We start from the raw sequence: 18908 nt of genomic DNA, 5'->3' as shown, positions 1-18908 counted from the left end.
TCATATAGATGAGCTGAGCAGCAATGTAGTATAGTGGATAGCTGGTTGGCCTTGAAGGCAGAAGATCCAAGTTTATGTCTTGCCTTTTACCAGCTTTTTAACTATAAGCAAATCATTAAACCTCAAAGTGCCCCAACTAAGACTAACTTAGACAATCAAGACTAAAAATACAAATGGTCAAGGGAGTTTCCACTTTCCAACAGGGTGTTCCTCTGCCAAATTAAATCATAAGGCCAACAACAAAAAAAGAGGATGAGTATAAGCAATAAGCTTTCTATTGAATGTCTCAATTATAGGCTTCATATTGTTTCTTATTAGCTTTAATATCAGGGAACCTCTGTATCAGATGACTTGTGGTAACAAACAAAGCAATGCCTATTCTAAAGACAGTATTTCTTTTCTACATGATTACAACATCATATCCACTGAATGAACTCATCTCAAAGGGGTATTAACAGTACTGTCTAAGGTGGATATATGCCTATTACAGTGAACAAAATATCTGTCATACCCATTCAGTATACTAGGTATTTATGGTATTACAAGGAGTAAGATTATCTGATGAAGGAAAAGACTGCAGTTAGAGTAAACAAAGACAACATTAAAGTACCTGAAAACAAATGCTTTAAGTTTTTGCCTTTCTTTATGTTCTCATAGTTCAGCACAGTGCCTGGTACATAATAAACAATAAACGGTGACGGAGTGAAACAGGTGTATCAAGATTGTAAATGAAGGATTTTATTTTAGGATATAATGAGATTAGGGAGGAAAAAAGGAGCTTGCAAGGGCCAAGCTGGGAAAGAAGAGATCCTATACAAGTGCCTTCTTGAATTCCTGAAAGCAAAATAGTAAAGCATGCACCTTCTTTATAAGCTTTCAATGCCAGGCAGCCACCTGCCAGTCTATAAATGAATCTGTCTTTTAGACTGGCCACTTCTCTAGAGAAATACAAAGGCAGCATTTCAACTATGAATAAATACAAATGCACTTTAAGATTAATGCAGACCCCATAATTTTTTGGGAACAGCAAAACTAGGTGGTAGATAGTGTCTAAAAGTTAAATGAACAAACAACTTAGAAATTCCTAATGTCATATGAGTGGTCTTTAGAAAACTATCATTTTTCTACTTTTGAGAATTCTTTTTACTATTATAAAACTGCTTATATGTTGTCAGGCCGCAGTAAATATTAAAAGAATTTCAAGGAAAACATCTGGAAGCCCCTCAGCTGACTACAAATGGGTATGGACTGCCTTTATTCAAGGAGTTCAGAACATTTAAATTACAGATCCTAATTTTTTTTTTTACTGAAAAGCAAGCATTTTTACTTCCATCATCTTTTTTCCCTTTTCTTTCTGTAAAAGGTACAGACAAATCAACCAATCAGGAAGAGCCCTTCAAAGGAAAAGCATGAAAATGTAATAAATAAGCCAACAGAGGCAATGACAGGGTATGATCAAATAAATGGATAGTATTCTAATGTGCAAATCCTATATAATGCTATCTCTAAGGCTCTAGAATTAAGGTACTCTTCAATGAAAAAGAAATAAAAAGATTCTCTTTGGGTAGAAGGAAAAAAAATACACAGTACAAACAACAAGTACTTTTCTGAAAACCTGGAGAAGAATTGAAGTTGTAGTAAATGACAGCAGTTGCTAATATCAAGTTAGAAGAGGGGTATTAAGAAGAATGGTGCTTACAATTAACAAAGAAAAGAGATAAATAAGGAGATCAGGGCAGAATGTAAAGGAACACTGTCTCATGCATTCTGTCTTTTGGCCTAGCAATCTCCATCCATTCAGTCAGAATAGTGTTTTACTCCCTTCAAGGTAAATGATTCAGATCTGTTCTGCAGGCAGCACAACCCAGAAAATAACAGATGCCCTGGGTGCAGATTGGCCTCTGTTGTCACTTAGCAGCAGTGGGCTCCTGCAAGTCACTTAACCTCTCTGGGCCTCGGGCTCCTTTAAGGACTTCAGGTCCCTTCTAGCTCTATAATATATGACCTTATACTTTCAGTCATTTAACCTGGATATTTCCTCTCTGGCAGAGGTTTTTAACTTTTCTTTGTCAGGAATGCTTGCTCTACAGTATACTCCTGAGGTAAGTCAGTACTGTGCTGTCACACAATTAGTTAAGTGTTTATACTAGAGATGATGACAAGATCAAGGTCTAAGTCACAAAAATGACCAAACTGGTGACAGAAAGATGAATCACAGTGAAAAGTCCAAACGCTAAGCTTCGAATAAATAAGCTTATAAATCCTTACAAATCCTAAGGACTGATTTTATACCCTTTACCTTAAAAGGAAGGCAATGATAACTGAACCATGACAGAAACATACAGTTAGCTGATTTGTGAGGTCACATAATCCTGGTTATTTTCACTGAATAAGGCTCAATTCTATGCCAAGACAATACATAGGAAAGCTTTGGTCCTCAAAGTTCTTTTTTCAGCCCTTGTATGTATAAGAGGTTTTCTACACAAGAAGCCCAACCACCCTGGAGGATAGACTGAATGTACCATACCATGGCCCATTTCTGTCTGGGCGTAAGTGCCAATAATTTCCAGGTTCCAGGCTGGCATGAAGAAGTGTTCCTGTTGCTCCTGGGTTGCCTGGTGAAGTAATGTGGGCAGAAACATGCCCAAGTGAAGGTCCAGAGGCTCAGGACGCCCACGATGCACAAAGCTGTGAAGGTATGCCGAGGATGGGCATTTGAGGGTCATCAGATGCAAGAGATTCACCAATTTGGGAAAACAGATTAAGGGAAGGAGACAAAAAAGACTTTGTATTAAGTAAGAATTAATTAAGCATGCAGATTTCAGTATAGATGTGGAGCACTGTGAATTTCTGTATCAATTTGGAAATTCAGGTTGTTTTGATTTTTGTGAGCTTGCTACATAATACTTTCTAATTCTTCTTAAAGTAGGAGCTATAAAATTATTTTCCTTGGGATGACTGGCTACTGACTTACAGAAAAAAAATTATCTCATGGATCGAGTGCCCAGGTAGTAAGAAAGAAAGATCCTTACATCGAAGGAAATAAAAATTTTAGAACAGGTTGTCTTAAATTAGGAATTAATTCCATGTTGCTTTATATGGATTAGAGAGCTGAATGAGAGAGTTTGGTAACATATATGGTACCTTTAATGGCACTGCCATGATATGCAGCTGTTCTGGCCTTTAGGGACAACTAGTGAACAAAAAGGAATCGCTCCTACAGAGAGCCAGCCATTCTTAAACCACCTTTTCTAGCCTACTATCTTTTTTAAAGTTTTAATATAAAAGTCCTAGTACAGATCTTTGATATAATTCTGTTTATGTCACAATCTCCAAAACTCCCCCCCCCAAAAAACTCCAACAGCCTACACCACATTTTTTCATAAAGATGTAATTATCCTCTTCTGAGTTAACGTAGAAACAGACAGTGCTCTTCATCCCAATCATTTACTCAGAAAATCAAAACCAGAGAGATCCAATAAAAGAAATGATAAATACATTTAAAGAGATAAAAATGCACAGTAAATTTTCATTTATGATTATAATGAATGAGCTGATTTCAAACTAATTTTCTGAGATCAGGTTTTCATTAAATATTTCTAGGAATCCGAGGATGTTTTAAGACAGTTATTTTTCCATGTTCAGTCATGGTAAGTCACAGGTCCTCATAGTTGGAAGGATTTCCACCAGTATAACACATAACACAAAGGAATCTCAATTCAAATGGCCACTGAGCCTGAGTTCACCAGTCTTTTTATAAAATTGTTTCAATATTTTGCGATTTCTAGCTATAAATTTATCTTTGTGAAACCTTTATTATGCCACCCTGAAAAATGTTTAGCATTGATTTTAAAAGGCTTCCATTTCTAACTATTTTAAACATTTAAATGTAAAAACCATACATTAGGAAACAACAGTACAAGAGCTGAACAAAAACCTCTCCTAAAGCCCTCATTTAAAGAGAGGGCTCAGAATCCCACCACCAGTTCTTCATTTCCCACCCACCATTTTGGCTTCAATTTGGTTCCCATTCCCACATGGTTTTGACTCCATCATGTATCATTCCTCTCCCATCCCACTTGTACACAAGAAAACTCATCGTTACAGAGATTTCATCAGCTTCGGTACTCACACCTCATCAGGATGTCCTTTAGTTACAAAAACCTTAGTGACAGATTTTTAGCACAAAAGGAGGCTCATTCATTGTGGACTGGAAAAGGTTTTTTTACTGAGAAAAATCAATTCTTCATGGATGGAAATCAGTATAATATGCAAGCCATGTGACCTCATAAGGAATTAATCCCACAGTTTTTTATTTTGTTGTTCAATTATTTCTCAGTTGCACCTAACTCTTTGTGACCCCAATTGGGGTTCTCTTGGCAGAGATACTGAAGTAGTTTGCCACTTCTTCTCCAGCTCATTTTACAGATGAGAAAACTGAGGCAAACAGAGTGAAGTGACTTGCCTAGGTTCACACAGCTAGGAAGTGAGATCAGACTTGAAATTAGGAAGAGTCTTCCTGACTCTAGGCCTGGCGCTCTATCCACCGTATCACCTGGCTGCTCACATTTTTTATAATCACCATTAAATACTTTTTCAAAATTAAACTTTTGGATTTTATGTTGTCATGTAATTCAAAGACTTCTGAGTTTAAGAAACAACAACAACAAGAAGCATCAAAAGATTACATCAAAATACTGGGAAAATAACCGATAAAAAGATCAGGAGTCTTCTGGATAATAAAGTACAAATCCCTTTCAAGGACAATAGTTAGCCCCTTGCTACCATGTCAAAATTGCTCAAAAGTTAATGCTCCCTTCTATACTCTCCCAGCTTCCAAAAAATATAGTTGGTAGGTAACTGGAAATGGGGTGGCTCAGATGGTCTTTGGGTCTAGTCCTAGAGAGTCTGTATTTAAAGTTAAAAAAAATATTTAAAACAAAAAAATCAACATTAATCTAATTAAGAAGCACTAGGGCCATCACTTTCCTTATTTTTAGCTTCTTGATATATTTTTTTAGGACACATTTCCCAATATGGTACTAAGTTTTGCTTTTGACCTGATTTCTGTCCTACCTCTACTGTGATTCAATTCACAGCTTTGAGGTCACTGAATATATTTTTCTTTTGGCTTCTTCTTTACCTTGCATCACTTCACAAACATACTGCTATGTTTTACTGATTCCTTAATATTTGTCATTCCTTACAGTACTATATTACATTAGAGTCATGTACAATGTGTTCAGCCTTTCTCTAACCTTTGGGAACTTGTTTCCAGCTTCTTATGATCACAAATAATGCTACTATAAATGTGGGTCTTTTCTTGCCATCAATCACCTTCTTGGAATGGCATCTCAACAGTGGAATCTATGAAAAAGATCTGGTATTTTCATTACATAATTCCAGATCATTTTCTCAAATGGCTAGAACCAATTCACAGGTCCACCAGTTGGGGTTTAGTGTGGTTGTCTTCCCAGATCCCCTCCGACATTGCATGTTTACTGAGTTTGATGAGCCCTATGTTGTTTTAATTTGCATTCCTAATTATTAGTGTTTTCAAACAATCTTTTCCTGGTAATTTACTGACAATTTATATTTCTTCTTTTAAAGACTGTTCATATTCTTTAACCACTTGCCCACTGGGAAATGACTCATATATTTCATGTTGATTACCCATTAATTTTGGATGGCAGACTTTCATCTGAAACATTTAATGCAAAAATTTGTTTTCCCCACTCAAGCTTTTAAGTTTTATTTAATTGTGAATATCTACATTTTTATATTTCTCAGTCTTATGTCTGGTTACAAATTTTCCCCCATCCATAATTATTAAAGATACTGTTTATATGGTGTGGTATTTTATAGTCAGAACAATTTTTCATTTGGAATTTCAACACTGTAAAGAATAACAACTTTGACAGACTTCAGAACTGTGATCAACTTTGAAAAATACAATGGTGAAATAATCATGTGCCCTTCCTAGCAGAGAAGGGATGAACTAAAGAAAAATGGGACCTAAATCTTTTTTAACAAGTTTTTCTGATAAAGGTCTTATGTTCAAGGAACAGATTCAAATGTTTAAGAACAAGAGCCATGATTGAAAAGATAAATGGTCAAAGTATGTGGACAAGCAGTTTTCTATGGGAGAAACCCAAGCTATCAACAACCACATAAAAATGGTCCAAATCACTAATAATTAGAGACACGTAAATTAAAACAACCCTGAAGTTCCACTTCATACCCATTAAACTGACAAACATGACAAAAAAGGAGAATGAACAAAATGTTGACAGGGAGCATAAGAAACAGGCACATTAATGTATTGCTGGTAGCTATGCTCAAAAAAGTCACTAAACTGAGTATGTCCTAGAAATACTAAGCCTTATACCCCAAAGAGATCAAAGAAAAGAACTCATAAATGCAAAAAATATTTACAGTGGTGCTTTTTGTAGTGCCAAAGAACTAGAAACTAAGGGGGTACTCACCTGTTTGGTAATGGCTAACCAAACTGTGGAACATGAATGTAATGGAATATTATTGTGCTGAAAGAATTACAAATATGATAAATACTGAGAAGCATGGGAAAGATTCTTCTGAACTGATACAAAGTGAAGTAAGAAAAACCAAGAAAACAATTTACACAATTATTGTAATACAAAGAACAAGCTTGGCCTCAAAAATGACAACTGAGAAGATGCCGGTCCCCATTTCTTTGTAGAGGTGGAAAATCCATAGGTGGGGAATATTGCACATACTATCAGATTTTTTTTTTTTTGATGTATTGCTTTGGCCAATTTTTTTCTCTTCTTCCCCTTTTTCTCTCCTTAAAAAACAAAAAACCAAACCCAAAACTTCATTATATGGGATCACCCTCTGGGAAGGGAGAGGAAGAATACAAGGAGAAATTTAGACCATGTTAAAACAAAAGATTAAAATAAAAATTTATTTTTAAAAATGTGATCTAAGGCCAGAAAAAAATCATAAAAAAATGGAAGAAATTTATTGTTTATCTACTGAAGAATGAGTATGGGTTTATAGATATGTCAATTTTACCTACAGATTTTTGAATAGCATACTTTAATAGAACTGTGTTGACGCAAAAACAATTTCCCTCTATTTCATAAACACTGCTTTTAATCCAGTTGTATTGCTTTTGTTCATGTACAAGCCTTTTCATTTTACATAAATGAAGTAGTCTTTCTTATCCACTGAAATCTCTTCTATCCCTTGTCTGGTTATGAATTCTTCCTGTAATGTGAGTTGTGAAAGCTAAGACCTTTCCTTCTGTGTATTTATGATGTGATTTTTAAGTTTTATTTTAATGTATTTTTATTTATTTTGTTAAATAGTTCCCAATTACATGTAAAATTTTTTTAACATTCATTTTTTAAAATTTTGAGTTCCAAATTCTCTCCTTCCTTCTTTCCCTTCCCTGACCCCTTGAGAAGGCAAGCAATATGATATCAATTATACAGGTTGAATCATGCAAAACAAATTTCCACGTTAGCCATGTTGCAGAAGAAAAAAACACACAAAAATGTTTTTTTTTTATTTTGGATTATTCTTACACTTGTAATTTATATAGCATAAAATGTTGGTTTAAACTTGTTTTCCACCAAATGGTTTGCAAGTTTTTCCCAACAGTTCTTGTCAAATAAGAGTCCCTTTGAAGTAGTTTATATTTGGGAGTTCAAACATGAAACTGCCGTGTCCATCTGCTTTTTGGTCTTATCTAGTCCATTCTACTACTTTTTTTTAAAGAAGCACTTAACAGTTGTGATAATTACTGCTTTATAATAGAATTAGAAATCTGACATACATTTCACTTTTTTCCCTCATTATTTTCCTTGAAGTTTTGTACTTTTTGTTTCCTTATGTGAATTATTATTTTTTCCTATTTACAAAATAAGAGGCAGTATGGTACTGTAGACAGAAGTCAAGCATTGGAGTAGGAATGTCCTAAGTACACGACCCTGGGCAAGTCATGAATACTGTCAGCGATCCCCAAGATTCTCTAAGATGTAAGAATGCTGCTTCCTTTCTGTATTGGTAGTGAGAGCTTTCTAAACCAGAGGGGGCATGTAGTCCATAGCACTCCTGAGTATGGCTTGTACCACATTAAAATGCAATTGGAAAATACTTAACAAAATAAATAAAAATACAACAAAACTTAGGTAACATTACATTTTAAAACTAAGTCCACATGCGACCTTCAGGGATCCTTATGTACAGATTAGTGGCCCTGTGCCTATTTGAGCTTGACACTACTGTTCTAATCCACTGAAATGACATGTTCAGTTACTATAAAAGTAACCCTATCTATAGAGTGACTTCAGGATTGTTATTTGTATTTTATTGGTGCAGGCCAGTCAGAATACTGAAATCTTCCTCCAATTTCTTTATGTCTGTAAAGAATATTCTGAAGTTGTAATTGTGTCAGAGAAGGTTAACTCAAAGATATTTTATAAATTTTATAGTTACTATAAATGGAATATCTCTTCCTATCTTTACCACTTGGCTTGGCAGTAACATATAGAAATGCTAATGATTTACGTGACTCTATTTGGTATCTTCCTGCTTTGCTGAAGCTATTATCACAATTTCTTCACTGATTCTCTAGGGTTTTCTAAGTCACTTATCATATCCTCTACAAACAGGGATGATTTTTGCCTCCTCTTTGCTAATGTTTACTCTCTTAATTTCCTGTCTTATTGCTATAGCTATCGTTTCCAATAATCTATCAAGTAATAGTAGAGAGAAGAGGAAGCTTTGCTTAAAGGGCAAGCTAACAATGTTTCTCCATTATAAATAATGCTAATTCTTTGTTTTAGATATTTTACTAAGGAAAGGCCTTTCCATTCTCATGATTTTTTAGGATTTTATCAGGAATACTCATTCTCTTTGATCCAGCAATCCTATTATGGGGCTAATAGTCCAAGGACGTCAATGATAGAACGGTTTTCCATATGTACCAGAATATACAGATGAGCACTATTTATAGTATCAAAAAAGACAGAATTAAATGTTTCATTACTTGGGGAACAGCTGAACAAAGCATGGTATGTTCATATAATGAAATATTATTATAACAAAAGGAACAATATGAAAATTTCAGAGAAATATGGTAAAATTTATATGAACTGATACAGAGTAAAGAAAATGGAACCAAAAGAATATATACAATAAGAAATTTACAATATAATAATACAGAACAGATTTCAGGTCAAATACAATGGCCAATGTTGGTTCTAGATGACTGAGATCTCTTCCTTACTTGAAAGTCGATTTTTTGGAGGACATAACTAACTCCATTTTGTTCTATATTTGCCATTTTGGCATGTGAGACCCTACATGAACTACAAGACCAGCTGAAATATCTGATTCCCTTCAGTGTCTTCTTTCTTCCCCTAATTGTTACAAAGATTAACTGTCAAAAAAAGAAAAGAGGACTTCAACAGTCTTAACAAAGGCTCCTCTCTTTTATCTAGCCTGATTGGTTTCTTTTGATTTAATACTACTAGCTATACTAATATGGACACATCCTTCTCAATCTCCTGTAGCTAATGTTGTACATTTTTCTTTGCTAGAACACTTTTTTCCCTTGGAATAACCAACTGCTCTACAACGAGCAGCTATCTTTTTTTCTGTCTCATGTAATTTATGAATACTAGTAATCAAATTGTGAATGACACACATTTCCATCAACTACTGATGAAGCGTGTCGCACCCTGAGCGAATAAACTGAAGTAAAATCTGTCCCTGATTCATGTGTGTTGGCTTATTCACAATGGCTTATCAATAAACAAAAGAAAATTCATGCAACACTGTTAAGGGAAGGTGAATTATAAAAGCAAAAATTTACATGTGCTGTCAATCACATGGTGATTAGTTTTCTTTGACTTTTTTTACCATTAAAAAAGTACTACAAAGGTATTACAACTAGTTGAAAGGAAATTTGGCAAGATAATCTACTAAAAATCTTCCCAATGGCATTTACAGATGAAAATGGAAGGACTACAGATAAGGTAAACATGGAAAAGATGTACAAGCATGTTTGTATAAAACTTTTCTCCACCATGAACTGTGGAGGCACCACAGATGGATTCTAACATTGCGGACCTGGATGTTCCTATAGAGGAAGTGAAAACAGCACTAAATAAAGCAAATACAGGAGAAGTAGACAGACTGGACCAAGTTGAAGATTCCTTTCAATGACCAACTTGCCAAGCTGAGGTAGCTCTTTTGTTTTGTTTTCTTTGAGGGAGGGAGGGCAACTGGGGTTAAGTGACTTGCCCAAGGTCACACAGCTAGTACATGTATCAAGCGTCTGAGGCCGAATTTGAACGCAGGTCCTCCTGACTCCAGGGCCGGTGCCCTACCCAAGCTGAGGTATCTCATAGGCTTTCGGTACATGCAAAGGAGATATCTTTTAGAACAGAGCCTTCAAAGTTACATTTTGCCCTAAGAAATCAAATGCCTTTTTATATACAACTGTAATGAAGTCTGTTGTTTGCCAAGTTAAGTGCAATGTATAACAATACTGTTGTCCATTTTGAAGAAGACCAATGACATTATGGGTGATATCTTGACTAGTGTGTGGACTGGATTTAAGTGAGGCAGAGTTGCACAAAGTCATCAGCCTCACTCTTTCTTCCAGAGTCCTCAAAACCCAGCGGCAAGACAAAAGGTAATTGGCGATCGCCCTGGATGCAGTGGATGACCTTAGCATCTTTGACATCTGACCAAGCTCTAAGTGCTCCACAGTGTTCACAGTCATTGGGACAAATTATTCTCATCTGCCCACTCTGCCAGGGGAAGTCTTCACATGCTGGGGGTAGACATACATGTAACACACTGACAGGTTGGAGGCCTATCAGTTACCTTGAACTTCTCTTTGCCGAGAATGTTAAGATCCATCTCGTTTCCATGATGCTCAGATTCCAAGTGCCCAGCCAATATGGCAGATTTTTAATAAACTCTGTTTTCTTTGGCTGAAAGAAGGCTTGGGTTGAATTCATTCAGGTAGGACCCATGTGTTGCTATTTCAGGGTCCCAGAACCCCTGAACCTCAACAAAGCCAGAATATGGAAGCACTTGCAACACTAGTTTTACAAAACTCAAAGAACGGCTTATGACTAGTTTTTTAAATGTACTAAGTGCTTTTAGCTAGCATGATTCAAAAGGTAGGCAAAATGGTGTGGTGGACAAGAACACTGGATTTGAAGATAGATGACGAGTGTTGCCTGCTGGCTGGCTAACAACCACCTCTATGACCCTGGGTAATAACAAGCCACTTGACTGCTCTCACTTTCAGTTTTCTTCTATATAAAATGAGGTTATATTAGATAACCTCTGAGTTCCCTTCTCTTTTAGCTCCAAATGCTATGAGATGATTCAATCAAACATTACAGTTAACATTGCTATATATGGATCACCTATTTTCAAAGAATTAGAATACTGACAGCACAAACTACAGTGAATATAATTCTGTTTTTTAAAAAGATTCAGAAGTCATTCCAAGATACAGCAGACTAATTGGAAAAAGCCTTGATTTTGGGAAAGACTGAAAGCAAAAGGAAAAGAGGACAGCAGAGGATGAGATGGATAAAGTCATGGAAGCAACAAACACAAGCTTAGACTTCAGGAACTAGTGGAGGAGAGAAGGGACTTAACAACGACTGACAGTTGTATTACTAAAAATAAAATAAACACAAGAAAAAAAAAACATATGGAGTGAAGAGTAAAAAGGGCATTCCAAAAGTCCCAGGAGTGTACAAAACAACTTACTAATTTGGCAGTTTTTGAAAAAGCTGCCTGAAAGCACTATAATCTTTATACTGCTTTAGTTGATTATCAGAAAACCTCTGACTCAAGTTTTATACTCATGTATTGCAAATATATAAAACAATCTCAAATAGAGTGAAAATGCTAGAGTATTTGGTATCCACATGGAAAATTATTCTCTATTTAAAACCCACCTACAACACAGTAACGTCAAGAACAAGTGATAAAAACAATGGTACTTTTCAGTGAAATAGTTTAAACCCATTATGGTTTTGCCAAGTCTTAAATCCATTTTCATCTCCTAAACTAAAAAAGGTTTCCAAATTAAAAGGGAGTCAAACCAAAGTCATTTGATGTACACAGATGATACCGCATGCCCCCCAAAAATACATTTAACAGTTCCATCACCTCATATAAACTTTCTCCAATAATATAAAATGTCCCTTGGATTTGAGAAGTATGAATGGATTCCAAGGAAAAGATAAAAACTGAAGATGCAAGATTGAATTTAGAGGTCACAAGGAAGCAATGGATATAGGCAATAACTATAGATACCCTGGTTTACTCCCGGCGAGACCCACTGAACATAGATATCAAGGCTGTGGCTAAACATGTTAAGAGACTTACTGACATGCTGAAATCAAAGCTGAATGAGAAGAAAATGTTTAACACAATTAATTAACACCTACCCAATATCTGTCTTAGTTTATGCTTTTAGAATTGTAAAATGGACCATAACTTATTTGGAAGACATACTAACAAAAACCTTCACAATATTAATGACATAGAGGATTCATCACCTAAGGCAGCTACAGAAAGATGAATGCTTCTTTGTCAAAAAGGAGGAAGAGAACTGATGGAAATTCTTAGAGCACATGGCAAATAGGTCCAAAACTTCCAGAAACACTTTTGGAACAAGTAGACAGTACTTCCTCAAGCACTGGTAGTAAAAGTTGATCGTAGGTTTTTGGATTTGTCTAATGTAACTGAAAGTGGTTTATCTCTGGAAGGCACCTATGAAACAGTTAAGATCCAAGAATGAAATAAAAAAGTGCATTTAGTTCATAGGTGACAGCCACATGAACACAACTAGCAAGCAGTATGTTGAACGGGAAACACTAAGCAAATGGCTGAGTCATGTAGATTTGTTTCTGGAAACAAGAGGGGCTTTATGATGGCAATTCAGGATCAGGTCACTGCAGCCAGAAATTACAAAAAGACCATTCTTAGGGAAGCTGGACTTAACCTTGTAGATTACAGAAGGAAATAGTAGAAACTAAGCCACAACCAACCTCCTCTTCAAATAGTTCTCACCCACGAGAAGGTCATAAAAGTTTCGCCCTTCATCTCTCAAATTTAGTAGTAATATTTTCCATACAAACCACATGTAGAATGCTAGTAATGAAAACCATCCTTATTATTTGTTTCTATCTCTGTAACATCTGTCCCATAGTTCACTACTGGCCTGAAGATTTAGTGCCTAACAGATACCCTAACAAGACATGATCTGGTGAGATTTGTATACCAGAAGCTTACTTTAATGGTATGACAAGATGACAAATCATTAGGCTTACAAATACAAACCACAAAAACTACTGGAGATTTCAACCAAACTTCTAGAACCGTACTATCATCATGGATTTATCCACAATTGCCCCAACACGACAGTGATCTATAAAAACTGAAGAACAATCTTTATTTTTAATTTTTGAAAATTGTTGTTGGCAACTGATTGGGTATATAGGGTGGGGGCGAGGGAGAGTGAGGAGTCAAGGATAATGCTAAGGTTGCAAACCTAGGTGAGAAAGGATGGTAATTTCCTTAACAAACGGGGAGATTCAGAAATGGGGCTAAGTTCTAGAGGAAAGAAAATGAGTCTAGTTTTGGATGTCCAAAAATGAACTTATTATCTTCTCCCCTAAACCATCTCATTTCTGAATTCCTCTCTTATTGTCCTGGTCACTCAAGTCCACAACTTTGGTGTCATCCTCAACTCCTCCCACCACACACATCTAATTGATGGGGATGGGATCTGAACCCCTAAAAGGAAAAGACCATGTCTTGTGACAGCAGGAGTGATAACAGGATGTAAGTCAGAAGGGACTGGTTCTAACTGGAGCTGTGACCTAGCAGAACCAGGCTTCTGACCAAGTAAAAGGTCAGAAATTTGTACACATGCTTATGGAGCTGTTTAATACTATCCAACACATCCTCAGGGCAGAGCCAGCTGATTTTAATGTACATGCGATGAATGACAAGGGAGGGGGAACAAATCAAGGAGAACAAAGAAGAGGCGGTTCAGGAAGTCATATTCAGCCTATGGGGAACAAGCAGGGAGGGGAATTCAAATTGGGAACAGGGCATAAATAGCCTTGGTTTTGTCTGAGCAAGTGTGCTTCTTGAGAGAGTTATCCATTCACAGTGAATGTAAAATAAAATAAGGGCTTTCCTGGCTTCATGTGTTGGTATGGTTTTTTTTTTTTGAGTAATTCGGTGTATTTCATTGAGCCTTACTAGGTGCTAAGCCCAGGCCCAAACCCCTATTAGGTGTGGAACCTATGTAGGTGTGGATTGGTGACTGGGGTGGGGCCCAAGGTGGGGCTGGCTAAGGGAAGGTGCTAACTCTAGAGCCATGCCCTATTAGGTGTTAACCTAATCTATGTGGATGTGAGCCTCCCAGGGTCCTAAGGGGAGGGGCCAACTCAAGAACCAATCACCAGAGCCTAAGCTCTGGTCATTCAGATGACGTTTGATGACGTCTGAAGCCCTATAAGAAGCGAGGACAGAGCCATTTGTGCAGGGCTCTCGAGATGGTGTTGATGACTCCGGGCAGCTGTAGCTAAGGAGCCCTCCAGCTTGTAAACCCGGATGCTGAGACTTTGTTGGACTCTGGTAACTATGTACTGGGATTTGAATCAGACACGGTCTGTCTGTTGATGTTTGTAATTTATTTGTATTTTGTTCTGAAGTTCAGGGTGCTGGTTTTTTCCTCTGAACTAAGTGAATGATATTTGTACGCTGAATTAAAGTAAGCTTATCAACCCCTTCACCTTGCTTTCCTTAGTTAAGCAGATCAAAAGAACCTGTGCTGTTGGCAGCTTTCTGGGTGCTGGCTGTGGGTGGATCTTACACCCCCACAGAAGCTGCTAGCCAGACTGTGGGAACACTTCACAACAAGTATTGTTCTTTCTAGGGCAAGCACATTTCTTCCAAGAGCCTGGCTGGCTTGTCAATACAAGTATCACAAATATGGCAGATTCTTAAAATCTCGCCCACCCCAACCGGTGTTCTAATAAACCTCGTCTTTGGCTGAAAGAAGGCTTGGGTTGAATTCATTCGAGGCAGGACCTGAATTGCTTGCTCTTGAATTTCAGGGTCCCAGAACCCCTAGACCTCAACATAACCAGCTGCCAAATCTTGTTTCTATCTCTACAACATCTGTCACACAGTCACCACCCCTCGCTCACCAGGACAACTGAAACAGCCTCAAGTCTTTCATATTTCCAATTCATCCTCCAGAAAGATGACGAAGTGATTTTCCTAAAGGGCAGATCTGCTGTGTAACACCTCCCCACCTCATAGTCAGTAAAAATCAGAGTGTTAGAATTACCTATCAAATATAAACTCCTACTTGGCATTTAAAACTCTCCACACCCCAGCTCCTTCCTAACTTTCCAGTCTACTTACATATTCCTCTCTTTCACAATCTCCACAATCCAGCCAGACAGGCTTACTTGCTATTCCTCATTTCCCATCTCTGTGCCTTTGAACTGATGCCTTCCCATCAGACCCCCATCTCCTGGAATCCCTCATTTCCTTCAAGATTCAGTTGAAGCACCACCTTTTACATGAGGCCTTTCTGGATCCTAGTGTCTTCTCCTCCAAGGTTACCCTGTATTCCATATGTGTATACCCATATGTTTATACTGTTCTCTCATTAGAATGTAAATTGCTTGAAGGCAAGGACTGTCTTCTTTTTGTGGCACGGTGCACCACACATAGCAAGAGTTTAATAAACTAGGATTGTCTCCTAACTCTCTTTGGGGTCTAACAAATAATAAGGAAGGTTTTCATTACTAGCATTCTACATCCCACTCAATTCTTGTTTCCCTGGCATAACAAAAAGCCATTCTCCTGGGTAAATGATTACTTTACATTGCTAAGACATCAATGCTCTAGAAAGAATACTAAACAAAGCTGTTAAGGCATTAGATGGTGGGGCAAACTGCAGGAATGATAGTAGGACCTGACCTTATATAAAGAAGAGGTTTCACCACCCTTGAAATATTATAAGCACTTATTCTTACAAACTACTCTGCAAACTTGTTCAAGAAATAAGACTGAAGGATACTTGACAAATTACTAGAGATAAACATGATGCTAAAGAAAAAATAAAAGTTAATTTTTAAAGTCTGGTTTTAAGTAAGACTCCAAAGGGGACAATGTCAAGAGCCACTGTCAGCTAGAGTCTTCTAATAGTTTCACTCACTGATCTCTAGATAAAGACTAACCGTGCCCCATCTCGGTCTGGGCGTAGGTGCCAATTATCTCGAGTCCTTCGGCTAGAGGCAGCCATTTCTGTTGCTGAGCAGTGGTGCCCTGATTCAGCAAGGTAGGGATAAACATGGAGGAATTGAGGCCAACCGGTTCCACAAAATTGATCAGAGCCAGTCTACAGGAGAGAAAAGAAAAGGATCTCAGCCTTACTCTAGTAGTCACTGCCTGAAAAGATTTTTTCCTACATACCAACCTCCTCTTCAAATAGTTCTCACCCACAAGGTCATAAAAGTTTCACCCTTCATCTTTCAAATTTAGTAGCAATATTTTTCATACAAACCACATTCATTATTTTACAACCTGAGGAACCTGCAATTGAAACTCCTGGTGTGCGGTCTCTGGTAGTTCTGCTCTTGGCCTAGTCAAGATGAGATTTCCTCTCAAAACTGCTTTTCATTAGTTCCTGAAAGTAAATCCTTCCTCTGATACCAACTGAAAAAAGCATTTTCATAGAAGATCCAAAGAAATCCCTCAATAGCATTTGTCTGTTTCTGGCTAATAACTATTTTTAGTCTCTCTTTGCCTAGGTAACCAAAGGCAGTGATGAGAATAGGCACATGCTGGGGTAAAGTACATTTACTGTTCTCGTTATTCGGTCGTGTCTGACTCTTCATGACCCCACTTGGAGTGTTTGTGGCAAAGATATTGGAGTGGTTTGCCAGCTGATTTGCCAGGCAAACAGGGTGAAGTGACTTGCCCAGGGTCACACAGCTGGTGTCTGAGGCCAGATGTGAAGAAAGGTGAGTCTTCCTGACTGCAGGTCTTGCACTCTATCTACTACACCGCCCAGCTGCCCAAAAAGTGTATCAGGACACAAAAATCCTTCATGAGGTAAACAGTACTGCCGATATTCCCCATGTCTATCCTCAGTGGTCTTGGCATTGAACGCTAACATCACAAGATTCCTTATGTTTACCTGGAAACTGAATCCCAATCCAATTCACCTCAACTTACTCCACATACAGAATCAGTTCTGAACATAGAAATGAATCACCCAAACCAATCAACTTTTGTTATAGATACTAATACTAAAACAATACAGCAAATACAGTGTCAACCTCCAATATACACCATTTAAAGAATTAAACAAAACTCAAGAAATGTTCTTTACGATGTCTCTTGAATAAAGGAATGGGAATGATCATCACTCCTATTTTGAGGATTTGTTAAAGGGAAAAGCGAGCAGATGGGCTCACTGTGCACAGGAAGGCATTCCTTCTGGGATCACAGGATTTACACATGAAGGGACTTTAGAGTGACTCCAATCCTCTCAGTGTAACGGTGAAGAAGCCAGGTGAAGTTTAGAGACCCGCCTAATGTCACACAAAGAGAAGCAAAATTAGGATTCTAACGATCGTCTGCTTCCAAAGCCACTGCTCACTTCACTTCACCAGGCTGCTTCACTTACTTTTTCTACCTCAATAGCACGACAACTTCAATCACTTGAACAGACTTCTACACTAACTCCATATTCCTCAACCCTGACAATCTAAATGGATTTAACCCAAAAGTTACCAATGTCTAGCTGAATAACCAAATTCTGGATGGCAAATCCTGCTTTTGTGCCAACAAGACAATGAGATGAGCTGCTGTAATACACTAATTAAAATGCATGAATGCCAGCAAAGATCAAAAACGACTTGTGGGGAGGGAAGAAGGAAGAAAAGGAGTTAATTCATTGACAAAGTTGTTTGGGTTACCAGCATAATTTAGAATTACACAGTCTTAAAAGTCGAAAGAGATCCCAGAGATCGTCTAGTCCACCCCCTTCAACATTATACATGTAAGAACTCAAGCCCAGAGATAAAATTACTTCCCCAAGATTACCACAACTAATTAAGTTGCAGAGTTGTGTCCAACCTGTCTTCTGATGCCAAATGCAGTGTCTTTTCCCCATCTGGTCATCAGTTTCACCAATAGCACTTAATTAATCTAAATGCCAAATTCTCATTGACGAGCATGAATTCACAAATCAATCTCAAAAACAAGAAGGATTCTAATAGCTAATGACATCAAGTCTCACAACAATCAGTAATCCCTAAATCACTCTCCAAAAAAATGTAGGCAAGAATATAAATCTGAGAGGAATCGTCACAAATAAGAGTAGTAACTTAGGTGAAAAGAATAGTGACCTGTGTTTGAAATGCTGATCACAGTTCTTCATGAAGGAACAAAGTAGGTAAAATAATTCCTTTGGGATTTCTAGGATTGATGGTGACAAAATGACAATGAATAAAGCATCTACACATCTGGTAGCACTGCACAACACCTAAGATGAAAACAGCTACCTATTCAAAATCCTAATATAAGGAACAGAGAGCCACTGATATTTCTCAACTACTACTCTAAAGTGAAGCTTGAAAGACAAATTCAATTTATACTTAAGAGGAAAAAGGAAAATCACAATAGCACAAGTTTAAATCTACCAAACTAGAAAACTGAGTTTTAGTGAGTGTGCTTTTTTTGCATAGCAGAAAATTTTATAGAAAAAAATAGTCTATTTTGTCAGGTGTCCCTGTCAGGTGTCAAAAAGCCCTTATTCTTCAACATGATCATTTGAAAATATT

General features: G+C 37.3%; 1 protein-coding gene across 2 annotated transcripts in view; it reads right to left on the bottom strand.

Annotated features, from left to right (window-relative positions):
• Nucleotides 1–18908, bottom strand: part of ACOX1 (acyl-CoA oxidase 1) — a 47975-nt gene that overhangs the window by 24978 nt on the left and 4089 nt on the right. Inside the window, exon 3 of one of the 2 annotated variants that reach the window (XM_036754568.1) lies at nt 2528–2688. In XM_036754568.1, coding sequence (XP_036610463.1) covers nt 2528–2688 — 161 coding nt within the window. Of the gene's footprint in view, nt 1–2527; nt 2689–16295; nt 16457–18908 lie in introns of both variants that reach the window. The other variant, XM_036754567.1, reaches the window with a different exon arrangement.

Source organism: Trichosurus vulpecula, chromosome 4, assembly GCF_011100635.1.
Source record: "Trichosurus vulpecula isolate mTriVul1 chromosome 4, mTriVul1.pri, whole genome shotgun sequence".
NCBI classification, from domain to species: Eukaryota; Metazoa; Chordata; class Mammalia; order Diprotodontia; family Phalangeridae; genus Trichosurus; species Trichosurus vulpecula.
Note: the sequence above shows the minus strand (reverse complement) of the source record. Positions and strands in the feature narration are given on the sequence as shown.